We start from the raw sequence: 26830 nt of genomic DNA, 5'->3' as shown, positions 1-26830 counted from the left end.
TTGGCTTAGACTTTAAATTCTGCACTCCGTGATTTCTTTCCCCTATGAAAACTTGAAATGTTTCATGGAGAATAAAAATCATTTCCCCTCAAACTTTGACACTGGCACAGTACCTCATAAAGCTAATGGCAATTCTGTGCTGTATTGTAGTGCTAATTGGGATGTCCCACTCAGATGGTTGGCTTGTGCTGGTTCAGTGTTGCTAGGACCTTGCTCTGTGAAATGGAAGAATGCTTCAGATGCATGTTTTTATTCTTACCCTCTCTTTGTAGTAAAAAGAAATTATCAGGGAAACCAGCCTATGTACAAAAGATCAGCACTTCTACAGCAGACGGATAACATTGTTCCTTGGGTGGGTTGTTGTCCCATGCATATATATGCTGTTATCTCACTCACTACATAACCATAAATTCTCTGTTCATCTTGCAGGCTGGCGGGATCGCAGGAGTGTGCGTGGATCTGATATTATTCCCTCTGGATACCATAAAAACCAGACTGCAGAGTCCCCAGGGCTTCAAGAAGGCTGGCGGCTTTCGTGGCATCTACGCTGGGGTCCCTTCTGCTGCTATTGGATCTTTCCCAAATGGTAAAATTCCTGGATTATACTTCTGTTCATTCCCCGTCATCTGCGAGGCGGCAGCACATACAAGCATGTGCCTTAATGCATAAGGTTTGATTCTGGTTATCCCTGCCCCAATCCTCCAAGCTGCTTGGTGTGGTCAAACTCACGCTGAAGTTTGCAGGGCTCTCTCTGGCTGCAGGGAGGAGCAGCTTCCGGGCTCTGGACAAAGCCTGTGGGCATGCAGGAGATGGATAGGTGTTTGTAAAGTGTTCTGCAGTGCCAGGTGCTGTACTATTTAATTTTTTTAGCTGCCAACATCAGCAGCCCTGGCATGATGTCTTAGCTGCTTTGCCACCAGGCCCTGACTCTGTCCCTATAAGCCTGTGTGCATTAGTTGAAAAGGAAGGATGCTTCGTTTCTTAAGATGGGACTTGGGAAGTGTTGGGTTCAGCTTCCTACTCTGACCCCAGCTTTTTATGTGTCCTTTGACGGGTCAGCTAGGCTTTCTGTGTCTCAGTCCCCCCACTCCCTGTAAAATGGGAATGAGAGTTCCTCCATGCCTCTCCATTCTGTTAAAGGTTGTTGGGTGCTCAAATACCAGGGTGCTGGGGACATGTTGCACCTTGGAGAGAGAGAACCCCTCTTCCTCGGGCCTTCCTTTCCCTGGACACCTGTTGCCAGTTCCTTCTGGTCCATAGCAGCACCTGCAAGATCACATGGATTTTCCAAGCACAAGAGAGAGCATTGCCTCTTGCCCTGGACACGCAGTCCTTTAAATCATGGCTATAGGCACTAGGTGTGAATGAAGAGGTCTGGTGCATCCCCCTAGGCTCTCCTCAGTTCTTTGAGTCAAATGCTATCCAGGGACATTCTTTTCCATCTCTCTAGAAGAATCATTTTTTTTAAAAAAGCAGCTTTGGGCACTGACACTTTTTAAGCAAATAGTTTTAAACTCTGGGGAAAGCATCTGAAGTTCCTTAAGTGTTTGTGCACTTCCACTTTGTAGCAAAAAAATGCCCCACAGGGCTGTCTTGTTTGTGAATACTGAGAGAAGTTTAGAAAGATGTCCACTCACGCTTTCAAGGGTCCAAAGTCCTTCATAAGATGATATGAAATGTTTTTGTTCTTTATCTTCCCTGCTTTGGTTATCTCTGGAGGTGATAAGCATCTTTTGATTAACAGCAGAAGGTGATGCACGTACCCCTCTTGCACAATTAAAATCTGCTTTCCCCTTCATCCCTCCCTCCTGGACAGATGCCAGCTTTCTCAGGATTTGTGTCTTTAAAATCTAAACTGTGATTTATTTTGTGTTGCAGCCTAAGACTGAAAACTGAAATACCTTAATGTGATAGAAAGCAAATTCTTGTTAGTATGAAAAAAGTTCTTCCTGGGTTGCTTTTTTTATTTTTTTCCCTCTTTCTGTAACACTCCATTGGGATGGGTGGATGGGTTTTATAAATGATGAGACTGACCCTACTACAAAATACAATTCTTCCTTGTCCATTAGATTAGGGTGTAACAAATGTTTCAAACACTCAGCAGTTCTTTGGTAAACTGTAAAGATATTTGGTGGATTTTTAGCCTGGAAGATAATGTTGCTGTTCGGAACAACTAGCAGACGTGTTGAATTTAAGTACCTGCTCCTAGCACTCAGCTAATCAATCTGCCAAGGAGACAAGCATAGGCTCCTTGCATTTTATTGTGTTAAAAAGACACGGGTGTTTGACTTTACCAAAACCTGAAATCACTGCAATAATAATCTCGGCAAGAAAGCCTGGTCCCAGTGAAGTCAGTGAGAGTATTGTCCCTGGAGGCAATAGGGGTGCCCATGAACCCTACTGTCTAGAAGGGTAGCACTGTTTTGGGGAAATGTTTTAGTTTCTGTTCCTGGATGGTGGATTTCAACAGCTGTTAAGATTTTTCTGGATCTTAATAGCAGTCTGCTAATGCAACCTTAGGAATAGCTTCAAGGCAGCATTTTTTTTTTTTTTTTTTTAATTTTCAGCTGCTGCATTTTTTGCCACCTATGAATACATGAAATATGCACTCCACAGTGACTCCTCCCAGTACCTGGCTCCAGTGACGCACATGGTGGCTGCCTCCTTTGGAGAAGTGGTAGGTAACAGTTCGGTCTATTGTATATTCCTAGCAAGAAGGGAAGAAAGAAATGTGGAAGCCTGAGAGCTGAATCTTGGAGGAAACCGTTTACCGGTTGATTATCGAACAGCAAGTTTTTCACAATCCGGCTCTTCACAAAGCATCTGTCCAGGGCAAAAATACTTTAGCAAAGTGTTTTGTAGAAATGTATGCTAATGAAGTGCTGATGCTGAGTGAGAATTCAAGGTGAGGTTTTTCCAGAGCACCCAAATTAGTTAAAAGCATGCATCCCTTTGGCTTTCCAAAAGATCTCGGTGCTTCTGAAAATCCCACCCTTTGTCCACATCTCTGGCACCCAGATCTGCTGCCATTACTTGCATTGAGAATGCTCTATCTGTGGGGAAACCCAATGGGACACAGATGCTTGGACCTCAGGTGAGCCAGGCACTGTTCACCTGAGTGGTTCTTTGCAATCTGACCCTTCACATGCCATTTCCAGTGCTGAAATCATAAATGCCAGTAGCAGTCTGTGGGAACCATAAAATGTAGCCAGAGCATGTCTCAAAGGCAGTCGTTCCTAAACTTCTGGATCAGTGGCTGACCCTGTTTCTTGCAGATTGCCCTGCACCTTTGCCATTTAGCTTTTCACTGGTAACAGTTACCCCATGGCCTTGCACTTAGAAATTGCAGTCTGGAAGAATAAAAGCCTTTTATGGTTGCTTTCCTAAATGCCAGAGCTAGGTATGAAGCGAGCTTTCCTATCCTTATTTATCTGACTCTCAGGTGTTGCCTGTGCATCATTTGCATCCTGTCACTCTCATCCCTATTCTGCTGTCTTACCATATTGGTGTTTTGATGTTGCTCTTCCCCCTGGGAAGTGCCCTGGGTGGCAAGTAGCTCCTTGGATTGGTCTCATTGCTTTCAGTGCACATGAGTTAGGGGGGCTGGGATCAGCCCCCATGCGTGGAACAGCTAGTGACCTTGTGAAAGATTTGCATGAAAAGGCATGACAAGAAAGGGTCCCTGGTTGTCATTGTCTTCTCATGTCTCTGTACCACATTTGACCATTTTGTTGCACATGCTTGTGCTTATATATTGTACTTTGCAAGGTCTTTCATTATGTGTGTACCTTCAAGCAGCAGGCATTGCAGCAGGTGGTGCAGTCTGAATCTCTATGCCACAGTCACAGGTGCTTGAACCAATGTATAGCTCCACTTCTTTGTTAGTTCCTTGGAGCATCTGACTCCAGTACGTAGGCAGTTGAGACATCGGCACCTTTGTCATGGTTCGTCAAGCCCCTGGTGGTAAGGACTCGACCACTGGAACGTCCATTTTTTCGCTGTCGGGTATTTTCTTCAGCGTCTCATTCAACATCTGTTGTCATGTCTCCTTGGGTGTGGCATCGAGAGGTTATGGGCTGGTAAGAAAGCTCTGACATGACTTGAGACGGCCGTGCGCTGGTCATACAGCAGGCGTCTTGCACCTTCAGTTTGTCTCTGTCATTCTATCCTGCTGGGGATAGGATAAGGTTAGTCTGGGGCCCCTGGTAAGGAATGGACAGGATGCATGTAATCATAAAATCATAGAGAATGAGGATTGGAAGGGATCTCGGGAGTCGCATCTAGTCCAACCCGCTGCTCAAAGCAGGACCAGCCCTAACTACATCATCTCCAAGGATGGAGACTCCACCACCTCTCTGGGTAACCTGTTCCAGTGCTTTACCACCCTCCTATTGAAAAAGTTTTTCCCAGTATTAAATCTCAACTTCCCGTGCTGCAACTTGAGCCCATTGCTCCTTGTCCTGTCATCTGCCCCCTCTGAGAACAGTTCAGCTCCATCTTCTTTGCAACCTCCCTGCAGGGAGTTAAGGGCTGCTATCAAAGTTAAATGATATCCAAGAAATGTTGAACTGAAGTGAGGAACTGTGCTGCTTCAGGGATTTTCTTACAGGGGTGTAATCGGATCCCTCTGCAGAAAAGGTGATCTGGCCTCAGTAAATACCATACTGCGGTGCCTAAGGAGAGATGAGGCAGGAGGTGGCTGCTGTGCTCTCCTGGCCACTCTGCTCTTTTCATTGCTCTTTAGCCTTCTCTCTGGCTGCCGTCATACTTCCCTGTGCCTCTTCACTAAGGAATTTTTGTCCTAGGTTTTTCCAGGAGTGGTGACAAGCCAGGCACCCAGCTAGGCTGGTTTGCTCTGACAGGCCCACCTTTGATGTAGCTTATAACTAGCACGCTGCATTCTTCAACAGAAAGTATCCCTTGCTGGACACTGTTTGCACGATGTGCTCCTGCCCACGTTTCCTGGCTGCTTCTAATTTGTAATTCATGTATAGCTTAAAAGGACAGGAGGCATTTTAACTATGCTGCAACCTTGATTCCTCAGCATGTTCATTACTACCCCTTAATAGTCACACACCCTGCCTCTTCCAGCTGCTAAACCTGGTATAGGTGCTGGTTGTTCCAACATCTGCATTGCCTTCATTAGTGTGAGCGAAGCACAAAGGCTGACCTCTCTTTGGCTCGCAAGTCAGCAGGATGCAGGAAGTGTGCATCGTTCAAAATGCCATGGCCAGTTCACCTCTGCCTCAGGCTGGTTTTGGGACTGTGCCGCAATAGAGTTGAGCTTTCCTTACCATTTGCAGCTCTGCAGTTTGTCACGGTCGGGGAAAAAGATCTGACTTTTCCAAAGGTCTTATCATCCTGTGGTCATAAGCAGAACATATGGATCCAGTTGCTTAAGACATCTTTTTGCCTTGGCTGGTAAGTCAGGAGCAAAGTAACCCCTTTCCCCTCTGTGTGCGCGAATCTCCTGTGAAGGGCAGTTTGAAGAAAAGGCCTTTTTGCCTTTGATAAATGGACTCTCTCAGTGGATGCACAAGACAGTAGAGACCAGTGTGAGGAGCTGGGAGGGGGCAACTGAGAGCTGTCTTATTTTGCAGATCAAATGACACCTGATTGCCAACTTCTGAAAATGCTTCCCGCAGCTGCAGGCTTGGTGGGAAACCTGATCCAACTTCTGTTGCGTGGCAGCATCCATCTGCCTTGGTGTCACCTCTGTTTGAGAACCTGTCACAGTTCGAACCTGCAGGACTTGCAGGAAGGATGCATCCTGCATCAGTTGCAAAGCTCAGGTGTTTCAGTGTTTTGGAGTGGGCGCACCAAGGTTTAACCTAAACATAGAGAGTGGATTAGCACCTGCAACAACTCTGACTTGCTTGGAGCTGCAGGAGCTGATGGTTTCCTGGAGTGAGTTTGCTCTGTTAGCGATGACTGCTGACTTTTTACGTTCCCTTTCCAGGACTGTTTATGAGCAGTTGGCAGCTTTTTAGTAGCAGCCAGCTGAAAAAAAACAGGTTGGTCTGAAGGCACGTGGCCAGTTGCAATTCTGCCGCTGTGTCCTCCAGCTGCTGAATTGCCACTGATACTTCAGACCTGACTGCTACTTCCCCACTGCTGAATCCAGCCAATTTCCATGCCCTCCCAGCTACCAATGTCCCTGGCCCATGGGCTGTAGTTTGCTGACCCCTGCATTATAACACCAGTATAATATACCAGTTTACTGTCAGGCCAGGCCTGTCTTGATCTGCTGTCTGGTACCATGTAAACCAGTACAGCCTGTTCCATGATTGGGATGTCAGCGACTAAACCGGCACCTCCGCCTGGGTGAGAAGGGCACGTGGGCACCCAGCAGGACTATAAACAAGACCTGTCAAAGGGTAGATGAGCTCCCTGAGAGCCAGCAGCCATCCATACCCGGAGAGGAGATGGTCACCACCAGGTCACTATGTTTGAAGAATCACCAATGATGCACAGCATCTAAGGTTATGGCCTTAATGGTCGTGGTCATGGTTGTAATGGCCTTGGGACTGACTTGACTTGAATATGCCAGGTGGAGATGTTGGACAAGTATATTTATACATATTTTTGGTTGCTTTTTTTCCTCCCCTCGCATTTCTTTTCTTTCACCTCCTCCAGTCCAACTGTAAAGGGAAAGCTGTAAGCAAATAATAAATTAATGATGACCTGCATCAAGTGGGTCCTTATGCTTTTGGAAGCTTTTGAGTGCCATCTTGTTTTAGTAAGCAGTTTTGCAAGATGAGCTTCTGTCATTTTGGTTACTTAAGTTGTTCCTACCTTGTCTAGCTTTACACAGCTGGGGGCAGTTAATTCATTTCAGTACGGTACTCTTAACAGCCTATGCGCTTCCACATTCATCTGACGCAGGGCTGTGTTGACTACTGCTGTTTGGGAGAGGAGAGCAGCAGTTCTTCACAGCCAGGGGAAATAGCAGTGGGCTTTTGGGAGGTAACTTTTATCAAGATCACAACATTAATTTAATTGCCAGCATCCATTACTGGGGAGATAGGATTGCCCTTTAATAGGCAAGATCCCTTTAGTTTTGGGTTGTAGAGATGAGCGTGGCTAGTGTCTGATACTTGAGCAGAAACTTTGTGAAGGGCCAAAGGCAGTGAGGTTGGGCCAGAAGCTCATTTAATGCGACTGGCTGATGGGAGCCCGTCTCGATTACCATCTCAGTGCAGCCAGCTCTTGAATGTCAACTTCAGGCCTTGTCTTTACAGTTCCCACAGAAGTCTCTCTGAGCCTCTTGCATTGGTGGGGGCTGCATTTCTGGATTTTCAGTCTGTTGGTACATGTTTTGCACTTGGACCTTCAGATTCAAGAGATGTTAGAGATGTCTGACCTGATGCATCTAATCCCAGAACCACGTGAGATGATGTCCAGCCTTAAAGATGCCACATTAGCCATGGCAGAAGCTGGAGAACAGCCTCCCCATTTGAAAGCAAAGTATTGCCATAGCATCTTTCATTACACAAGAATCCCATAATAATTAAAACAAACCAGCTGGGATATTTTACAAATGGTGGACAAAAGGATGTCAGATGCCTTGCATACTTACAGCAAGTTATGACCTGAAAACATGTTACAAACGCTCATCCCCACAACAGTAGGTGGAGGAGGAAAATTCAGCTGGGCTCCCAATAAAAACAGTACGAGTGAAGCACCTTCACAATGGTCTCCTATCAAATCTGAACTAATCGATTTTATTTTTCTTACTGTATTCCAGGTGGCAAGCAATCAGGGTGAAAGTTGTAATTAGAGTTGTTTTGATTAGCCATTAAGTTTTTAATCGAGCTGTAACAATAGGGAATGGTATTTATTTTGTCAGTACTTTGCATTTGGGGCACCTTCTTATACCTGCATCCTTGCTTTCCCCAGAAAGCTTAAAATAATTTCTTTGATAGAACAAGCCCCTGTTCAGTATGGCATAATGAGTTGCAAAATAAGTCATGTTAGGATCCCCAAGGTATCCTGTTACATTTCCAAGCTAATTGCCTGCTTCATGGAGTAGCAGCCCTCTCATTGAGCATGGTGAGCAAGTAGGTTTACAACAGACTCCTGAGTTAAGGCTGGTCTTGGATTAGCTGCCGACTCTTTGGTAGGTAGAAGGGTGATGCTTACCTTTCTAGAGTCCTAGAGCAATAATATAATACTTTACCCAGAGAGGTGGTGGACTCTCCATCCTTGGAGGCGTTTAAGACCCGGGTAGACAAAGCCTTGGCTGGGATGATGTAGTTGGGGCTGGTCCTGTTTGGAGCAGGGGGTTGGACTAGATGTGACCTCCTGAGGTCCTTTCACACCCCCATTTTCTGATTCTGTGATACTTGCCTGTCTGAAAAGTCATGTTTATACTGATTGCATTAACACTTTGAGATTACTGGATGACCAAAAGCTAACATCTTGCGACTGTTTTTAATAAGGCAGGGGGAAATCGGGGTATGATTTAGTGATTCAGATTATGATAGAAAAGACAGAATATTGGACAGATTTCTGCCATGCAGGCCCTGTATCGATGTTTCATGAGTTGGGAATCCCTACAGAGCAAGATTCAGTTACAGAAAAGTTTTGTTACACTTTAACTAATGGGATAAATTTTGCATCTGGTGTCAGGAGGTCACATCTAGTCCAACCCCTGCTCAAAGCAGGACCAGCCCCAACTTAGTCACCCCAGCCAAGGCTTTGTTTACCCTGGTCTTAAAAAAGATCCCTTTTTGGGGGTAATATTTGCAACCAGAGAAAGCACACAGAAAACCAACTTGACTAGACAAAGCCTGGTGTAGTTTTGCTCAGTTCAACTGAAGCAGAAACTCAATAAGTGGCCTTTGTGATCAGTGTTTTCTACTTTCCTTTTGATTTCTGGGAACTGAGGGATGTTCAGCACAAACAGTATTGGGGAAAGAAGAGTATAATTTATATCTGATACCAGATGCAAAATGTACCCCATTAGTTAAAGCATAACAAAACTTTTTTGTAATTGAATCTTGCTCTGTAGGGATTCCCAACTCATGCGACATTGATACGGGGTCTGTGTGGCAGACAAGGAAGTGCTTATGGATGTACAGGCAAAACAAGGGGAAAGATGCATGGTCCACCACATATAAGGAGGAGGAGGAAGGAGGTGTTGCGGACATAAATGGACACTACCCAGTCCACCCCTGGAATGTGGAGATAGAAAACACCTTTTTATTGCATCCAGGACATCAGAAGTCTTCATCTTTGACTCACTATTGCTCTGCATGTTTAGTCTGCATATCTTTCTATAAAGGGCTGCCAGATGTGCTTGGAAAACATGATATCATAAGTGGTGGAAAGGAAAACCAGATGTTCTCAAATTATTTCACTTTGAATAATCTAAGGTGGCGCTAGTAACACAAACAAGAGCACTTTTTGTTAGCTTGGCGGAATCTATTTAAACCAATAGTGCAGTTTTTGTTACAAATCCTACCTTGATGGATTGATCCGTGCCCCTCTTTTGTCAGGTTTATAATGACGTCAGGCGTATAATGATGACACACACTGCAGTGAGGAGAAAGTTGGCTAAGAGGTTTTAAAAAGGAGCCCTGAACAACCTGCTGCAAGCTTCAGTTTATGGTATGAATGCCAGCGTATCCCAGCTTGGCTGACACAAGTTTCCTCCGTAAGAGCCAGTAACACCGTTAATTTTTTTGCCCTGCCTGCTTTTTTCCACAGAGGCGAGAAGAAAGTCGTTTGGATCGCGGCCCGAGGAAGTTAGTGAACAAGCCGTCTTTTCCATGCAATATTTGGATATTGTTATGGTGATGACCTGGGGATAGTCAGGTGGGGGACTCTCTTGCAGGCTCTGTCCCTTGCTGACAAATCTCAAGACTGAACAGCTGCCTTCTGCACTTCTGCATCTGTATCTGGTGGCTTTGTTTCCTTCTTTTTGCCTCCTTTTCTGGAGTCTAGCCACAGGACCTACTCCTCTTCCTTGCAAGTGAGAGAGAGGTGAGGGGTAGGAATAAGCCCTTCTGACCTTTTGGGGAATAAGGTCAGAGAGGCTTTTTCAGCCTTGCTGGTGCACTTTGAATACCTTTGAACTTGACCATTGTGAGAGCATTGTGGGGAGTCTCTTCCCCAGAACATGAAAGTACCAGCAATAATAGACCTCGGGGAGCCTTTTTTTGGTACTGCAGGACAGGTGGGAGCAATATATAGACTGCTGAACTTGCCTGGATGATGCGATGGAGCAGATCAAGGGGGACCAGAGCCTGCTGGCTACCCAGGAAGAGCAAAGATGCGGGGAGCAGGTTTGTAGCCACCCTCTGAGTGTGCCAGAGGGCAAGGTAACATGCCAACAGCATTGTGTTTCTCTCCAGGTAAGGGAGACTGGACTGTCACCTGCAGGGTCTGGCTTTACCTTGGGGAGGTCTGAGTTGGGTTCTTCGACGGTCCTGTGGGTTGAAGGTGAAGGTGTCAAACAGCTCCTTGTGAGGTTAGGTGGTGAGTCACTTCGTGTGCCAGCCCTTTTCTGCAGAACAATGCAGTTTTGGGTTCCCATAGTGGCAGAGTGAGTGCTGTTGAACCCACGTGCATTGAGATGACCCCAAAAGCTTGTTATCTTCAAAATGGCTGAAAGGCTGAGGTCAAGTGAAGCCTTGAGAACAGCGGACAGCAAGAAAGCAGAGCATGACCAGCAATTAGAGCTGCAACTTGGTATTTAACCTACTACCTTTGGGCACCATGATGTGGTGCTGTTCTCTAGCTACCTCCATGCCTAGACGCGGGAGGGCAAGGTAAGGACAAGACAGTTCAGTGCGAGATCCCAATCTTGCTTGTGTATTCCAGTCTGCTGCATCTCGAGGTATCTGGTGGTGAAGATAAGGGCGAAGTGTGTGTGGCACATCTAACGACTTATCGATAAGGATTTGGCACTTCCTCGCTGCTGTCAGCACATGTCAAACATGGGCGCTGTGTACGATGCAGGAGTTGGCATGCTGAAGAGTCTCGGCTGCATTTTCTACTACAAGTCCTTCCCGAGAAGAAGCAAAGTGATAAAAATCAATGTATAAAGCCAAATTTCTGTAGCACCAACTTCCTCTTGCTGAGAGTGATAGATGTCCTTCCTTAGTTTCCTCCGCATCCATGCCTGTTTTCTCTTCTCTGGTTATTTCAGCATGTCGGTGCGTGGCATAGTGGCATGCATTCGAAGTCTAGCCTCTGAAATGCTTTTGGAGTAGATAGAGCAGGGGGTGAACAAGTTTTCTGTATGTAAAGTCCAGCTTGGCAGGAGTAGATAGACATGGTAAGACTAGATGTTACACACTGCCCTCTTCAATGCTTAGGAGGGGTTAACATGATCTGTAGCTCTTCAGTTTGTGGGGGACTCTTGACCCCGTTCTGTTCCTGCTCAAGTCTAATAAAAGATATCAGATTTACTCCAAGAACCTTGTCTGCCTATGTCCTTAGACCGACACAGCTACAACCAACACCCTTGAAATAGAAGCAACATCAATGGCTGGCATGGCCAATGGCAGCTTCATTGTCTAGCACCAAAAATGGAAAAAGTAAATACAGATCTTTAGAAAAGGAAACAGGAGGGATCCTCTAGCACTGGTACCCTATAGGGACTAGATGATGAATATTCATCCCTTCAGAGCTGGCTGCATCCCTTTAACTGGCAGTTCTCAGGCTATTATCGCTAATCAGTGCCCATCACTTTGGTCCTGATCCTATTATACAGTGCGTGGGAATCAAGTGTAAACTCATTTAGTTCACAGAATGTCAGCATTTAGCAGTGGAACCTACTGACCCCAGCGAGACGAGCAATGCTGGCGGTGTAGCAGCGTGCCATTGTCTTCTGAATTAATCATGGTGGGTGCTGAAATATTCATAAATTAATCTGGGTTAGCTTTGCTCTGTTCTACTGCCGTGCTAGCATTTTGCTGAGCCCCCGTCCAGGAGTGTAATTGAGCAGTGGTCAAAAGGTGGCAGAGAAAATGAGATTGGTGCCATTAAGACCTCATGAAGTACATGGAAGGAGCACAGTTAGATCAGAAGGAAACTCAAATTAGAGCTGCAGCTGGAAATTGCTTGTAAATAAAGATGAATGAAGGCAGAAATCCACAGCCCCTGCCAACAAATTCATCATACAATTAAAGGCTAAAGCAGCAAATTAGGGACTGTCAGCCACCTAGCCAGCCACTCGCATAGACTCTCGTGCCTGCTGTGTTGTCAGTGCATGTGTTTTCCCCCCTCCTTTGGCTCTGCGTCTTACATCCATTTTCCTCTCTTACTCAGCTTCATTTGTCTGCATGAATCTATTCAAGCCAGGTCTTTAAGAAGACACAGTCCAGTGTGGAGCCTGTAGCTAAACACTCAAAGAGCCTGAATTTAAACTCTTTCACATGGGGACGGGGAGTGAAAAGTGTGCAATGCAGGACCAGGGCTGGAGTACTTGTTTTAGTGCTGCTGGTTTGTCGATGGAGGGAAGTTCATTTGGACCGAGGTAGGGAGTGATTTCAACATGATATCTATTCCTGATCAATCCCTGTGCAGACATAGGGTGGACTAAGGAGTGCGTGCTCCACTTTAGAAGTGAGTAAGTCATCTGCATGGAAATAGCTATCCCCGAAAGACTGCATAGAGCCGCGCATGACTCCCATAATGACCTGGCATAGGTATAGTGCGATTTAAACGTAGTCTTACCGATCCCAACCTAATGCTTTTGGAGGAGGAGGGAAGTGATCAACTTTCCACGCTAAAATTAAACTGCTACAACAGAGTGGTGCAGGTGGGATTTATGTAGTACAGTCCTGTTCACAAGATACTGAACAGATCGTAGGATGTGCACAGTTTGTCTGGCAACCTGATGCAAATTCAGAAAATGAGGCTTGTGTTCTACCCACTTTCCCTTGGTTGCATTTCCACAGCATTTCCTCTTCTGTTCCTGCCTGACTTTACCATAGCTCGTTTCTAATGTACTGAGAAGAGTTGAGATCCGAAGTACTTTAGTGGGTAAAACAGACGTTTTCTTCCAGCATTTAGGAGAGCTTGAGCTATTTGAATGGTTTCCTTCTAAAGTCAGAACTGATTGGAAGGAGGAGGCAAGAGCTATCTCTAATCCTTCTCATGTGCTGTAACATAAGAGCTTGTCCAAAATCCGGTTGGCCAACCTATAGGGTGCCACTGCCTCCAGCAGGGATTGCATCAAGCTGGGGATCATTTTGACAGAAGCCCAGCAGTGCTATCTATGGCTGCACTTCTGGCAGTGGAAGCTGATATCTGTGGTCTGGGATAAGTTTAATGCAGTGTTCAGGGTTTTTGGAAATGCATATCCTCCATTTTTTCTGAGCTGTGTTTATAATAAGCATGTCTTGGGTGATGCTATCTGTTTATAAGCATGTCATGGGTGATGCTATTTGCTCTTTCACTGGCTTATTCCTGCTTAGGTAGCTTGGCAAAAGTAAAATGGACATTGTGATCCACACCTACGTTTGTGGAGAAAAAGTGCAAGCAGACACGTGTTACAGGTCAGTGCCTGTTGCACATTTCTCCTATGGGTAGCAGAGAACCTGAGCGATGGGGAACTTCATGTCCAGCTTAGCACCTTCAAGCCAAGCTCCTTTTTCTCTTCTTTCCTCACTTTTCTGTTAAATGAATCTATGAATCTAAGTTGTTTCCCTTATCCAAAGACCCAGGAGGTCAGCATTGTGTTCCCAGCTCTGCCCCAGCCTAAGTCCATGCCCTTTTGGGGCTGTAGTTTTTTCCCCAGTTGGCTCCCATAATGTTCTTGCATAGGTATAGTGCAATTAAATTTTGTGTTACACCCTGTATCTAAGGGGAGAAATTCATTGGTTCTCATTTGATTAAGTGTCAACTTATGCAAATAGCATCTAAAAATGACTGTCCCCAGCTTGGAAAATGTTCCCTTAACACCATTTTGATTGCTAAATTATATTTTCCTGGTGCTCATCAACTCAGGCCTTCCCACCCACTCATTATGTAAACTCATTAACATTAATTTTAGAAAACAAAACCTTTGAAAGGCTGTAGCATCTGGGTCCCGAGCTGCTAGAGCAGCAAAAATAAAGTCCCTAGGTGACGGCTCCCCTGTTTCATTTTCCAAGCAGATTTAGCATTGATGGAAGTCAATAGAACAAAAGCATCTAAATCTCTAGAGCATTTGTGAAAACTTTGTAGCAAACCCAGTTTACTCCTCAGCCTTGGATCTGGCCTTCTCTCGCCACTTGATCACGTATGTTATATGTAGGGTAAGATAAGGATCAAGAGCATGGAAACTGGGTAACTGTTACATGGAGAACTAGCATGGATTCATGCACAAGCAACTAGCTAATGAACAGAATGAAGTACTGGGGAAAGCCAGAAACTGCTCCCCTGTTTCCTGTTCACCTCAGTAATTCCTATAGGGCACTAGCTGGGGATGCCAGAGAGAGGTCTTGGGCATGGGAAGGTGGTGCTGCACTAGTATGCTTTTGTCACCAACACATGTTAGCATTTACAGGCTTGAATGAGACAGTCTGAAGTTGAAAGGATGGGCTCAAGTTTCATGGTAATGCAAGGGACCCGAGACAGCTGGATCCCTTAAAAAGCAAGGGTTGTGCCAAGCTGTTCCCCTAGGAGTTAAGAAGCATTGCACCACATGTATTTCCCTTTCCTAGGAAAAGACTATCATGCCTATCAATAGTAGCAGCATGACTATCAATAGTAGCTGGTCTCTGGATACACCTTGTTCAGGGGTCTCCCATAGCAGAATAACAATCGTAAAAAATGAAGGTTGGAAGGGACCCCGTTTGGTAGCAGTGTCTGCATAAGCCCCTTGGGGCATGGGCCTATGAACAATTAACAGCAGGATAAAATAAAATGTGGGACTTGACAGCACATTAGATGCTCTGTGATAACTGCCCATATGCACGCTCATAGCCTGTGGTCAGTGGAAGGTAACTCGTAGTCATCAACCTGTATTGAAGGGAGGGATGAGCTACCATGGTGTGAAGGATGTGCTGGTTGAGCTGCTAAAAAGGTTTTAGGGTAATGGAAAATGAGGGTTGGAAGGACCTCAGGAGGTCACATCTAGTCCAACCCCCTGCTCAACGCAGGACCAGCCCTAACTATATGAGCTCAGCTGAGGCTTCGTTGAGCCAGGTCTTAAAAACTTCCAAGGATGGAGACTCCACCACCTCTCTGGGTAACCTGGTCCAGTGTTTTACTTTCCTTGTAAGAAAGTTTTCTCCAATATCCAACCGCAACTTCCCTTGCTGCAACTTGAGCCCATTGCTCCTTGTCCTGTCATCTGCCCCCACAGAGAACAGTCCAGCTCCATCCTCTTTGCAACACCCCTGCAGGGAGTTGAAGGCTGCTATCAAATCCCCCCTTGGTCTTCTCTTCTGCAGACTAATCAGCCCAGTTCCCTCAGCCTCTCTTCAGAAGTCATATGCCCCAGCCCCCGAACCATTTTTGTGTGTGTATTTAACTATGAGTAAATCCACAACGGTGAAAACTGAGCTGTCCTTTGGATTAGTTACTTTCTAAAATGCTATGGAATAGGTTTTTTAAAGAAACTGGTTAACCTGAAAGCCAAAGGGATACAGAGAGCTAATCCAGAAAAATCTAGTTAGGCTCGGATTAATGTTTTTGTCCAAAAAAACCAATGCAATAATAATAAAAAGGGAAGGGTTTTGTTTAAGTTGTGCTGGCCATTTGGAAGATCTTTGAAGATCCAGCTTGATAGTTTACCATCAACTTCAAGCCAAGAGCAGAGTCCATTGGAGATTGGAGCAGGGACAGACTTGCTCCTGGGGATTGCTGGGCACGGTGGCTATGTTCCAGCATTGGTGACACTTTGTCGCTGCAGGGAAAGTTCTCCTGGACTCCAGCCTAAACCTCAAATGCAATGTGATGCTTGAGCAATAGTGCGTCAGGCCCGATTGGGTTTCTCTGCATCGTGGGACGTAGTGTACCTAGGTTGCTCAGGGTGAAGTGAAGTGGGAAATGGGCAGAGTGTCTCTAGCTTGAAAAATGGCCAGACACCTAGAAGAAAACTGATGTTCCTAACGTTCTTGGAAGCAGCAAAAGTGGATAGGTGCACGAGCATCTCTAATGCTGTGTAAGGGGCTTATAAAATATCTGGGTTCTCTATTCAGTATTGGCTGAACTTCTTTAAGGAGTTGTTAAGGTAATGTATTGAATGTTATTGAACTTCATGACATTATATGAAAATGGGCAACATTTTTGATCTCTTCAAGATGGGGAAGGGAGGCATTGGCTTACCCATTCCTAGAGATTGCATTTAGGTCAGCTTCCAAAAACTCCAGGCTGTGAGCTGGACTGGTCTGCTGGAGAAAGCTGCTGTAGTTAAAGCTCCCCCCTCTTTTTTATGTCTTTCCTTCCCTCTCTCTCTTTTTAAACAATTTTAGTTAGACCAGTGCCAAAATCTGGATAAACAAACACGCTTATTTTCATTTAAACCAGACTTTTCTTGGCGTAGCTTTTGTCAATTAGGAACAGATTTCCCCTAAATTGAATTAAACCACTTAAACCAATATATGTCTCTACAAGAGGCTTTGCTCTGATTTGAAATAGAGCTACATCGTGGGTATTAATTTTGCTAGGCACTGTCCCACTTGGGACTTTGCTGCTATGATACCAGCAATGCTTGAACTACAGCAAATACTAACCCTGTTCTGACCAGGAGGTGGCAGCCACGATACGCTCATGAAGTCTTCAGAAGCCAAAATCGTTTTTGTCTGTATAGATAGAAAACAGCGCTTTTTCATTTAATTTGAAAATATGCCCCTTTTTGCAAGGTGTGAGCAAGTGCTAATGACTAAATAAATATGCTTTTAGTGCTGCTGGCCCCCGGCTAGCTAATGCAGGTAGGTAATGAGAAGTGCAGTTGGATTTGTAGCTAATTGCCAGATTCACAGGGTTTATCTGGTAGTGATTTAAGACCAGCATTTTGAAATTCAGGACGTTTTCCAGCTGTGGTTTTAACATTAAATGGGAAATGAGACAACAGGTGCCGTCGTTGTCTCATTAAGCAGGCTCATGCTATGAAATACAGCTACACTCAAAGTGATGCCATTAACATCATTTTAAAAAAAAAATGGAGCTTGAACCTAAGGTCCTTGCACCCTTAGGTAGAGTCCATGGCTTAAATAATGTGTGCTTGCATGGAGACACATGCATTTGACATATTTCTAGCAACTTGGTGAAAGCTGCCTTTCAGTTGCCTGCTCCTATTCACCTTCTAGTCTTGGTGTTTTGTTTCCCTGAGACCCCGGTAGATGCTGCAGGTGTATTAGAGGTGTGGGGGAACGAGGTCCATCTTTGTGAAGCTTATTGGGGGAACAGGTTATACAAATAGGGTATTCTGCATCAGGCATGGCACATGCCACTGTGGTAGGTTTGACACTGGACAAAGACAAATGCAGGAGGAACAATTGCTGCTGCATATATTAAGATTGCTCAGCTTTTCTAATAGTCCTTTAAAGCTAAAGGTCAAAACCTTTAGATCCAAAGTGTTGCCGATAGAGGGAGCAGGAGAAAGCAAATTATAGGAAGTATATCGATCTGTATTTTAATTTGTGCCGTGTTCCCTTCAGGGCATCAATGCGCTTTAGGTCTCAGCACAGTCAATTAATTGCAAAGTTTTCCCTCCTGTCGGCTGAGGTTTAGTTAGTTCCATTTTTACCCTCTGGCCGAATAGACACAAGTGAAATTAGTTTTGCATACCTGCCTTGAAGACCTGGCCCTGGATCACATCAAAAGAATGCTTAATTTGTTTTTGATGGCTAGGTACACATGTAGGAACAAATAATTGAACGAGTCAGAAGTTCAGATGCTCAGTGAAAATGTCACCGTTCGGTTTAGCCGCCGCCACCTGCCTATGAAAAATGCATCAGCAAAGAGTGCCCTATGGAACCAATCTGACAAGAGACCCCGGGATGACATGAGCTTTTTACTTCCTTTCACCGTGCTACGATGCAATAACTCGTTTTTGTTCTTGTGCAGTGAAATATTCCCTTGTAGCTCAAATTCAAATGGGAGAACATCAAAAGTTAATATGAAACAAAAATGCAATGCAGGTATGGGGAAGAAACAGAGAGATACATTACTTTGTAGCCACCCCTCTCATGCCAAAATTGCAACGCCACAGAAGTCGGGAAGCCACGCTGGGCTCTTTGTACCCCCTTGGCTGGTGAGATTGTTTTTCATCTGAGAGCCTTTTTAAAGTCTTCCTCCTGCCTCCTTATTTTTAAGGAATAAAGAACTAATGTAAAGACACGGAGTGTTATGAAGCGTGAAGTTCTATAAATATTTATGCCGAACTACAAAAAAAAAGTTGACAATTCTTATTTCCTTGACATATTGGGGTCGTTTGTTTTTTTTTGACCTCTGGAATTGAAGAGCACGCAGAGTTTTACCTCTTTGGAATAAAACTTCTGGAGATCTCTTAGCTCAGCCGGTTATGCCCCTTACAAGTTACAACAGACTTTATTTTATCGCTGCTGTATGAATATGGCATTTGAACTTTACTCTGTTACCCAAAAAAAAGCAAAGCAAAAAAAGTCCTACAAACGGTGGGGTCTTTTTGTACATTGATACAATCTGGCAACTGTAACTGTGTTCAGTATTTGTATTTGTGCACAAGATAGCCGCTTGCTTTATTTTACAAGCGTTGGATCCTTCTGGGCTTGTTTCTGGAGATGCAGATTTTGCACAGGTGACATTTATGCAGATGCACTTCCAGGGTGCTATTTTTAAATGGATTTAAATACATGAACCCGGGGCAAGAAGAGATGGAAAGGGGTCATGGGCTGGGGAACCACCTTATCTCCCATATTCTGGCACCATTTAACAGCACAATTTAGAGCGGCCCCAGGGCAACTCTAATTTAGACAGTTTGTTCTCTAATCTTCTACAGGTCATTGCACCAGTACACTCTGGGCACACCTTTCTGCCTCAAAGTTGGGAAGGAGGATAATACAGAGCCAGTCCATGAGCTTTGTACCAGAAGGGGCATCCCAGCAGGGGTCATTTCTACCTCCTTGCACTGTTGATGCGGTATAAAAGCACCTCAGTAAAGGGTAGCATCTAGTCCTTTGTCTTTAGAGGCCCTGGGAAAAAAAAAACCCCAAGATTTTCCTGATGTGACAGCTGTCTGACAGTAATATGTTGCTCCTTGCCAGCTTCCAGTGCTGTGGTTGCCCTGCCATTTGTAGCCAAGTGAGCTTGTTTAAACCTAGCTTCAGTACAATCTCTGCATTGCAGTGTAACCTCCCCAGTGTAGCAGGTGCTTACATATCGGTGTAGACCTGTCTGCCTGACTCATTTGGACAGTCAGACCCAGCATGCCCTTTTGGTAACAACCTTGGGGTATAACATGATCCACTTGAAGCATCTTTGTAGGAACAGAAGAATATTGGAAGGAGAAACCTAGGAGTAGCCAGACTCAGGGGGAAGCTTGGGATGAACCAAATAGGATGGGGAAGGAAGAACTGAGGAACTAGCCTAACAAAGATGGGTACTGTGTGGGGTTGGGTGTAAACTGGCTCTGTTCATACAGGTTACACAAGTTGCTTTATCTCCAAGGCAGGATCTGTCAGACCCCAAAGTTATTTTGCCCACATCTGTTGTACCTCTGCAGCCGCCTTAGTTACAAAGACACCTCCCAGTCCATACACATACAAGGCTCAAAGCAAATTAAAATGTTTATGATCTAATCAAGTCACTTTAGGGCGCATCTACACATGCATTAACACAGTTTAGTTAATGAGCATTAAATCTAGTACCTCCATTGTGAAGTACTAGGAAAATGCTCATTAGCTTGTCTTAATGCAAGTTAACTAAAGAGCATGGTTTTTAAGTGACAGTGCACATTAGCCTGTTTTAATACACCTGAATGAAGTAGTACATTTTTTTAGTGACACTTTAATGCTCATTAAAATAGGCGGATGCACATTACAGCACACGTGTGGCTGTACCCATAGATCATATGCATCATGTACTGAGTGGTGTCCATTCACAGTTAGTGACTAGAGGGCACAGTCTAACTGGCCTACCTTGAAAACAGGGACAAATTGTTCTAGAAAAGGTCCTCAAGTATCTGTACATGTTCTAACACTGGGAAAGATTCCCAGGGCTTTTAAAGAAACATCTAACCTTTCCCCTAGTTTGTTTTACTGACTTCAGTGATTCCCGACTTAAATCCACTTCTGCTAAAACAGCTTTCAGAAGACACTTCTGTTGGTTCACGGGTGCAACACAGCTCTCTGGGACAGTGGGTTCATAAGCATCTTGCCAATAGCTTTCAGGATTGGCACACAGATATACAAGCCGTCCCTCTGTTTTGCAGACATGACTCCTTGAAAAGGAAAAAACAAATTAACTCAAATGGACTCAGAGGGATTTACAGGCTAAATGTTTGCTGTTTTTACAGGTTGCCTGTCTAATACGGGTTCCTTCTGAAGTGGTAAAGCAGAGGGCTCAAGTTTCGCCTTCATCCAGCACCTTTCAAGTGCTTTCCAATACTTTATATCAAGAGGTAAGGTTTTTATCAAAACTTCTGAAACATAGCTGCTCCAAGCCATTTTCCCAGCCCTGTGCTGTCTGTTCCTGGGAAGTTTTGTGCAACTATCCTGTTGCTGAGAACTGTTGGCAGGTTATAGGGACTGGATTGTTAGCCGGCTAGGCTCCTTTTCTTAATGTTTTGGGGCAATGGCACTTAGAAATACTAATCAAGGCTTTCAGTTTCTGCAGTGTTCTTATCCAGTAACCCAACTCCCTCAAATCAAGCAGTCTCCTGTTTTCCTGACTCTGTTGGAAGCAAAACTGTCCCCCCACCAGAGCCAAGGTTAATGAAGCATTGAAAGTTTGCATGGGGCTTACCGGGGGAGGCATATTAGCATATTGCTAATGGAACTGCATCCTTTCTGCAGGGCCGATACCTGCATTTGGAAAGGCTGCATCTTTCACATCTCTATTTTGGATCCAGGGAGAGGATCCAAAATGGAGAATTTACAAAATGGCCTTGCAAAGCACTGTTCCTTCACTTGATAATGCAAAATCCATCCTCGTTCCCTCTTCCCCTCCAGCAGCTTGTTAAGGCCACTGAAGAAGGGATGAGCCGAGCAGATATTTGCATTTTGCTGCACTACTTCAGGAATAAGCACCTGGAGAATAGGGTAGTTGCACTGAGGCACGTCTTATACCAATGGATCGCTACTTTTTTACACTCCATAACATTTCTGACCTTAGCTGGATCCCATTTCAAAAACAAATTTCACTCATTTTTTGACTCTGGAAAAAGTACTAGAGCAATTCTTCTGTTGCAAAGAACTTGGGGAGACCCCCAAAAGTCAGAATGCTTTTAACAGTCTGGATTCTCTGTTTTTACTTTGTCCAGGTGTTTGCCCAGCTGACTGGTCATGTTGAGCAGCACCCTTAAAAGGATCTTCCAGCACATTGGCTGAGAAACACTTCCTTAGTCACTTGAATATGTCGGTCATCATGTTTACTGATGGAGTTGACTTTGTTGCTTTGAATGCAAGCGTTAAACAGCATTGGCCTGAGCTACCCAAAACAGCTAATGCTTTCTGGACACTGAATGCGATACCGGTCTCAGAGTGTCCGTTCTTTTCTTCCCTACTCCTTTTTTTCAATCTGACCCCTGATCTATAAAAAACAACTGGCAGTGGAAATACTCTTTTCAGAGCACTGGCCAGGGAACCAAACTCTGATGCGTACATGTCATGCCTTTTAAACATGTTGGATGCTGTCATCTTCCAGCTAAGAACAAAGCATTGAAAAGTCTTTCCTGATGATGGTTCTGAACCAGAGCAATTAAGAAACCAGACATCCAGCCAGATTGTTATCCTAGATGCCTGTTTTGCAAAGGCCGCTTAACTTGAAAATGCTGCTGCTCTGCTTTATGTATGCATCTGGAGTCGTGGATAACTTCTCAACCTCAGCTATGCTTGCCAAGTATTAGGCACACAGAGTTTGAAATAACGTGTTTCTGTGCCTTCTTGCCCTTCTAATACAAACTCTTAGGTCTAGTTTCTTCTTTGTGTGAATGGATAACCCATTATTCCTCACAGTGGTTAAACACTCCTTTTAAAAGGAAGATAAAAGCCTCTAGTGTTGTCAGTCCTGGAATACGGTGCTATAATCAATATAATCTATTTGTTTTAGATCTTCCACTCAGTAAGGCTGAGTATGTAACACTATGTAATCATCCATAAATTGCTGCCTTTGGCTACCTAATTCCTTTTAGGTGAAGCTGTCTTTTTTTGTTGGTTTACAGGGTATTCGAGGACTTTATCGGGGCTATAAAAGCACAGTATTAAGAGAGGTAAGACAATTGGTTTCTTTCCCACCCTCTTTTCAAGTGCTTTTGTTGTACTTTTCCTAGGTAAGCTAAATAGCTGGAATCACACACCTCCAAATATTTCATTCTAGATAAGTTAACTGTTTGGGGAGATAATGGGAACTTGGAAGCTATGCTGATAAAGTGCATTAGAAACTTCTGGGACAGAAGTGGCTATTCCTGTACCTCTTGTGCATTTTTTGGATTCATTGCTGAACAGATGTAATATGATAAAGACATATACATTTTGCAAATCATGCAGTTTGGCAATGCTTTATTTTGTGAAGTCTCTTGTTTGCCCTCTACTGAGTGTAGAGACAAAGGGTGGTGCTAAGTCTCTTTTCCCCGCTTCACAGCAGGAGCGGTGGAAATTAGCACCATGCACAAGTCAAATGCACATGAAAAGTTATTTTAAAAAAATGGTCCAAGTTGTCTATGCCCAGTTTGTTTTTGCTGGGATTAGCAGGTGCCAGTGGACCCTGAAATTGCTCCCCCAGAGAGGTGCCATTTTATTTTTGCTATTGGCTGTATCTTTTATGCTGATCTTCTCATTATTGGCTTTTGTGTGATGCCCCACCACAGCCAACGTGAATTCTCCATGAGAAATCTGCCAATGGGAGTCGGACTATGTGGGTTGTGGTCTTTGGGGTCTCCGATTTTTAGGTTTTAGAATAGATGATGTGCATGACTTCCTTACAGCTTTCACTTGGAGAGAACAAGGAGAAAATGAACTTCTGTGCACTCCTGAACAGTAGGTTTTACCAGAAAACCTCATCCTAGGTTGTAACATATGTTAACATTTGGCACAACATCTAAATTAATCAGTGCATCAGTAGAGGAATTTCATTTTGCCCCCCTCTTGTAAGCTACACTTCAAAATCCCACTCCAAACTTTGCCCGTCGCGCTTCATGCAGCTGTCATTTTGCAATAGTAGAAACTGCATTGCAAACACTTTAGATAAGGGAACAGGGATTGGTTTTCTGTGAAAATAAGACAAATACCTTTTAGAGTCCTTGTTCTTCACTTGCTAGGATCAGTTTGGTGTGGCACGTGGTTCTGTCCTTAAGTTTCACTCAGCTAAGTAATCTGGGTTGGATCTTTGCCCATTTAATACTAAGTCACTTCAGTACCAATATTAAAAGAAAATTCTCTTGTTGCCGTTGATAGTGACGCTAGCTACATAAGCATTTTAAAGCCTACTTTCAGCAGAACTCTTTGCTTTTAAAACATCTCCTTCATACCCCTAGCTGCGTTCAGATTCAGTATAGCCAACTCCTATTACAAGTCAGGATAAAGATGTATATTGCATAAGATAAGAAGTCCCAAATCTCGTATTGCTTTAAGCACCCGCAAATGGCAATGTTGGAGCTTATTTGAGCAACTCTGAATGTTTCAAAAATTAGTTACTTTTGTGAAGATGACACCTGCTTTTCCGAAACATAACCCCCACCACAGCTTCATCCTGTACTTATTTTCCGGCTCACTAAACGCATGTTATTCACTCAGATTTCATCTGGAGGCAGGCAAAAAAAGGGCAACAAGCCTTTTTGATTTCTCTGAGGGGTTCTGAATAAATGAATAAATTTCGATGCCACCGCATACAGATTTTGCATACCACCAGATAGATAAAACACATGGCTACAACTGGATGCTGTTCTCTTTAAAATTTGTTTTGACGTATGTCAGGACGGTAATTAATTTCCAGGCTATTCTCTTAGCGCAGTATGTGACCCTGCCGAGATAACTTTGTTTACTCAAAATGGCAGCACCTTGTTGAATACTTAATTGGGGTCCTTTCCATTATGTATATTCATAAAAGATCTTTCAGAACTGATTTCAGTTGAAATATTGCTTTTTTGGCACATCTGCCCAATAGAACGAGAAATAAATTATTGCCAAATGAAATGTGGTTTCTCTTCAAAATGAAACAAATCATTGGTGATCTGTTTGCTTAAAAAAACCCCAAACCCATGCATTTACCACAGTGTTAAGGCTATCACATTTTCTGACACTAAATACCACTCTGCAGTGAAGTGTCCACTCCACTGTTTGCATAAAAGCAGTGTATTGAATTGCGTAGCTGAAACAAATGCACATTCTTGATATTTTCCAACCCCCCTAAATGCATTTCTTCCCTTATTCAGCAGACGGTCTTTATCCTTGGATAGGAGCCTGTGTTAATTCATTATGGGAGATGTTCATGTGATTCTCTGCTTTGTAGCACACTGACATTCAATTCTAGCCGGATCTGGATGCTTGTGGAATTCGTTTGCATGCTTCAGGTGGTTTTTTTCCTTCTGCAAAGCCATTTGGTTAGTGACACTAAAAAGGTTTTTGTAGTATATAGGCTTCAGTAATGTGGTCTAAGAAAGACTGTAACTTTTACTCAAAAATAAGCCTTTGCACATAATTTATAGTGGGGTTCAGACACTCTCTTTTATTTCTAGATAGCCTGCCCTTCTTTCAGACCCTTTAAGTGGACAGTTCAGGTTTCCTGGGCCCAGGCCCAGTTGTCAGGGCAGGAAAAGAGCTTAAACTAGTGCCATTGTCTCTCTTGCCATACCATGTCCCTAATCTACTGGTTTTCTTTATGCCTGTTCCATCCCTTTGATTCTTCATAGCTTTTTCTCTACTCTTTTGTTTTCCCCATCCCCCAGAACCACACTTTAAAAAAACCAAACAATTGTTTTACCTTTCTGTCTGATTTGCACTCTTCCTCTATTTTTTTTGCCCTTCTTTTATGCCTGCCATGAAGGTGGACTTGAGAAAAAAGAAGTGTATATTTAGTGCTATGGGAAATGTCTTAGTTTGGGGGAAATTTCAGTGGATGAACAGAATTGCTGCTTAGCAGACTCTCCCTTTATAGTTAGGGACATGTGTGTGTTTTTCCATCCCCACAGCCTTCCCCTTTGGTTTCAGTTCCTCTTCCCTCTTGTTCCGAATACCTTTGACTTGATTTTGCAATCAAAGGGAGAGTAGGTGCAGTTCAATGGTTTTATTCCAAGCCTAAGGACAGTAGCAGCCTGGAAGACAGTCCTGCCTTATGGAAAGAGCTACAAGACCAGAAGGAGAGTCCAGCTGCTTCTGGAAGCTTTTTTGTCTGGGTAAATGGCACAACAGAAAAGGCTGTGAGAAGATGTGAGCTTCCCATGATGTCATTTCAAAATCAAAGCCAAGTGAAAAATCCACTTTCCCGTGGTAGTAATGCACCATTTTGTAGAAATGAGGCGGTGCTACTCACAGCCGGCGGGAACGATACGTTTCCCCCCTCCACCACTGACAAAGCCATTCGTGAAATCTCCAACCATCCTGCAACAAGGCAGAAGAAAATATCCATTGTAAATCCTCCTGAAATGCCTTGATGGGAACTATAGTTCTTCTGCGGAGGCTTTGCACTAGCCGGCTGAGCCAGATTTTTAATTCTTGCATAATTCTTTTTATTAGCTGTGACCAAGTCGAACATCTGTTAAAATTCCATAATGTGGAGTTCATGGGAAAAAGAATAACTCCCCCCCGCCCCGAGTTCTTGCTGGAATTTTTCCATTTCCATTTGCATTGCAGGCTTCTGACAGATGTCTTAAATGGACCCTGCTGTTAATGAGAACACAATTCCAGTGAAAATGAAGTGCCTTGTCCAATCTTGCATTTGCCATCACTCGCTGCACAGCTACTAATTTCACTCTGTGTGTGTTTGCGTGCATATTATGGCTTTGCAGTAGCAGGGGGAAATACCCCTTTTGTTGTAAATTTATTACAGCAAAACAGGCACAGGCAAAGTGCTAAGTGTTTTGTTGGTCTCTGTTGAAACAAATAAGGCTGTTTCCAAATATGGGATAGCTGGACTGAATTTGCAAATGCTTTTCTCTTCTTTCACTGCTTGGCTGGAACAAAACTTAAAATGTTTCCCCCATCTACCAAAAGCCTTATGAGAATCTGCATAAGACCCTGAGCAGGAAAGAGGTGGTCTTCAGCTCTCTTTTTGCTCACCCATAGCTCCAAATACTTGCTCTGAAGTGTCAAATTGGGGATGTGAACGGACCTGAATACCCATGCATTGTCACTTTGTAGTTAACCTTGTCTGAGAGAGTTTGAGATTCAGACAGGTGGAGCACTGAGTCACTGGAGCCACCTGTGCAGATCTGATTGCAGGACAAGGGGGCTGGGCTTGGCTTGGAGAAAAGAAAAATACCAGGGAATTCAAGTGCCCTGATGCACATCTTGCTACTGACTTTCCCTTGAGAGAGATGATCAGTGCAGCCCCAGGTGCATTTGAAGTAACTGAGTGCACAGATGTGTCACATTTACAGGCATCCTGTGACTGGGAGGGAAGAGCAGGTTACAGTTATAGCCCTTCTGGGGGAACAGCAGAGAAGAGGGGATGTTCCTGCAATTCTGAATGGTAGCACAACCTTAAAAAAAAAAGTGGGGCAGCTTTGGGGGGGGGGGGGGTTTTTTCATAA

At 44.1% G+C, this 26830-nt stretch overlaps 1 protein-coding gene across 1 annotated transcript in view; it reads left to right on the top strand.

Annotated features, from left to right (window-relative positions):
• The window catches only part of SLC25A26 (solute carrier family 25 member 26), a 124457-nt gene that overhangs the window by 9593 nt on the left and 88034 nt on the right, over window positions 1–26830 (top strand). Inside the window, exons 2-5 of the mRNA XM_019504800.1 lie at window positions 430–586; window positions 2568–2677; window positions 20441–20545; window positions 22307–22354. Coding sequence (XP_019360345.1) covers window positions 430–586; window positions 2568–2677; window positions 20441–20545; window positions 22307–22354 — 420 coding nt within the window. The remainder of the gene's footprint in view (window positions 1–429; window positions 587–2567; window positions 2678–20440; window positions 20546–22306; window positions 22355–26830) is intronic.

This window comes from Gavialis gangeticus, unplaced genomic scaffold (genome assembly GCF_001723915.1).
Source record: "Gavialis gangeticus isolate Ggan-Ray unplaced genomic scaffold, GavGan_comp1, whole genome shotgun sequence".
Taxonomy (NCBI): Eukaryota; Metazoa; Chordata; order Crocodylia; family Gavialidae; genus Gavialis; species Gavialis gangeticus.
The sequence above is the reverse complement of the archived record's forward strand: the minus strand, read 5'-3'. Positions and strand labels throughout refer to the sequence as shown.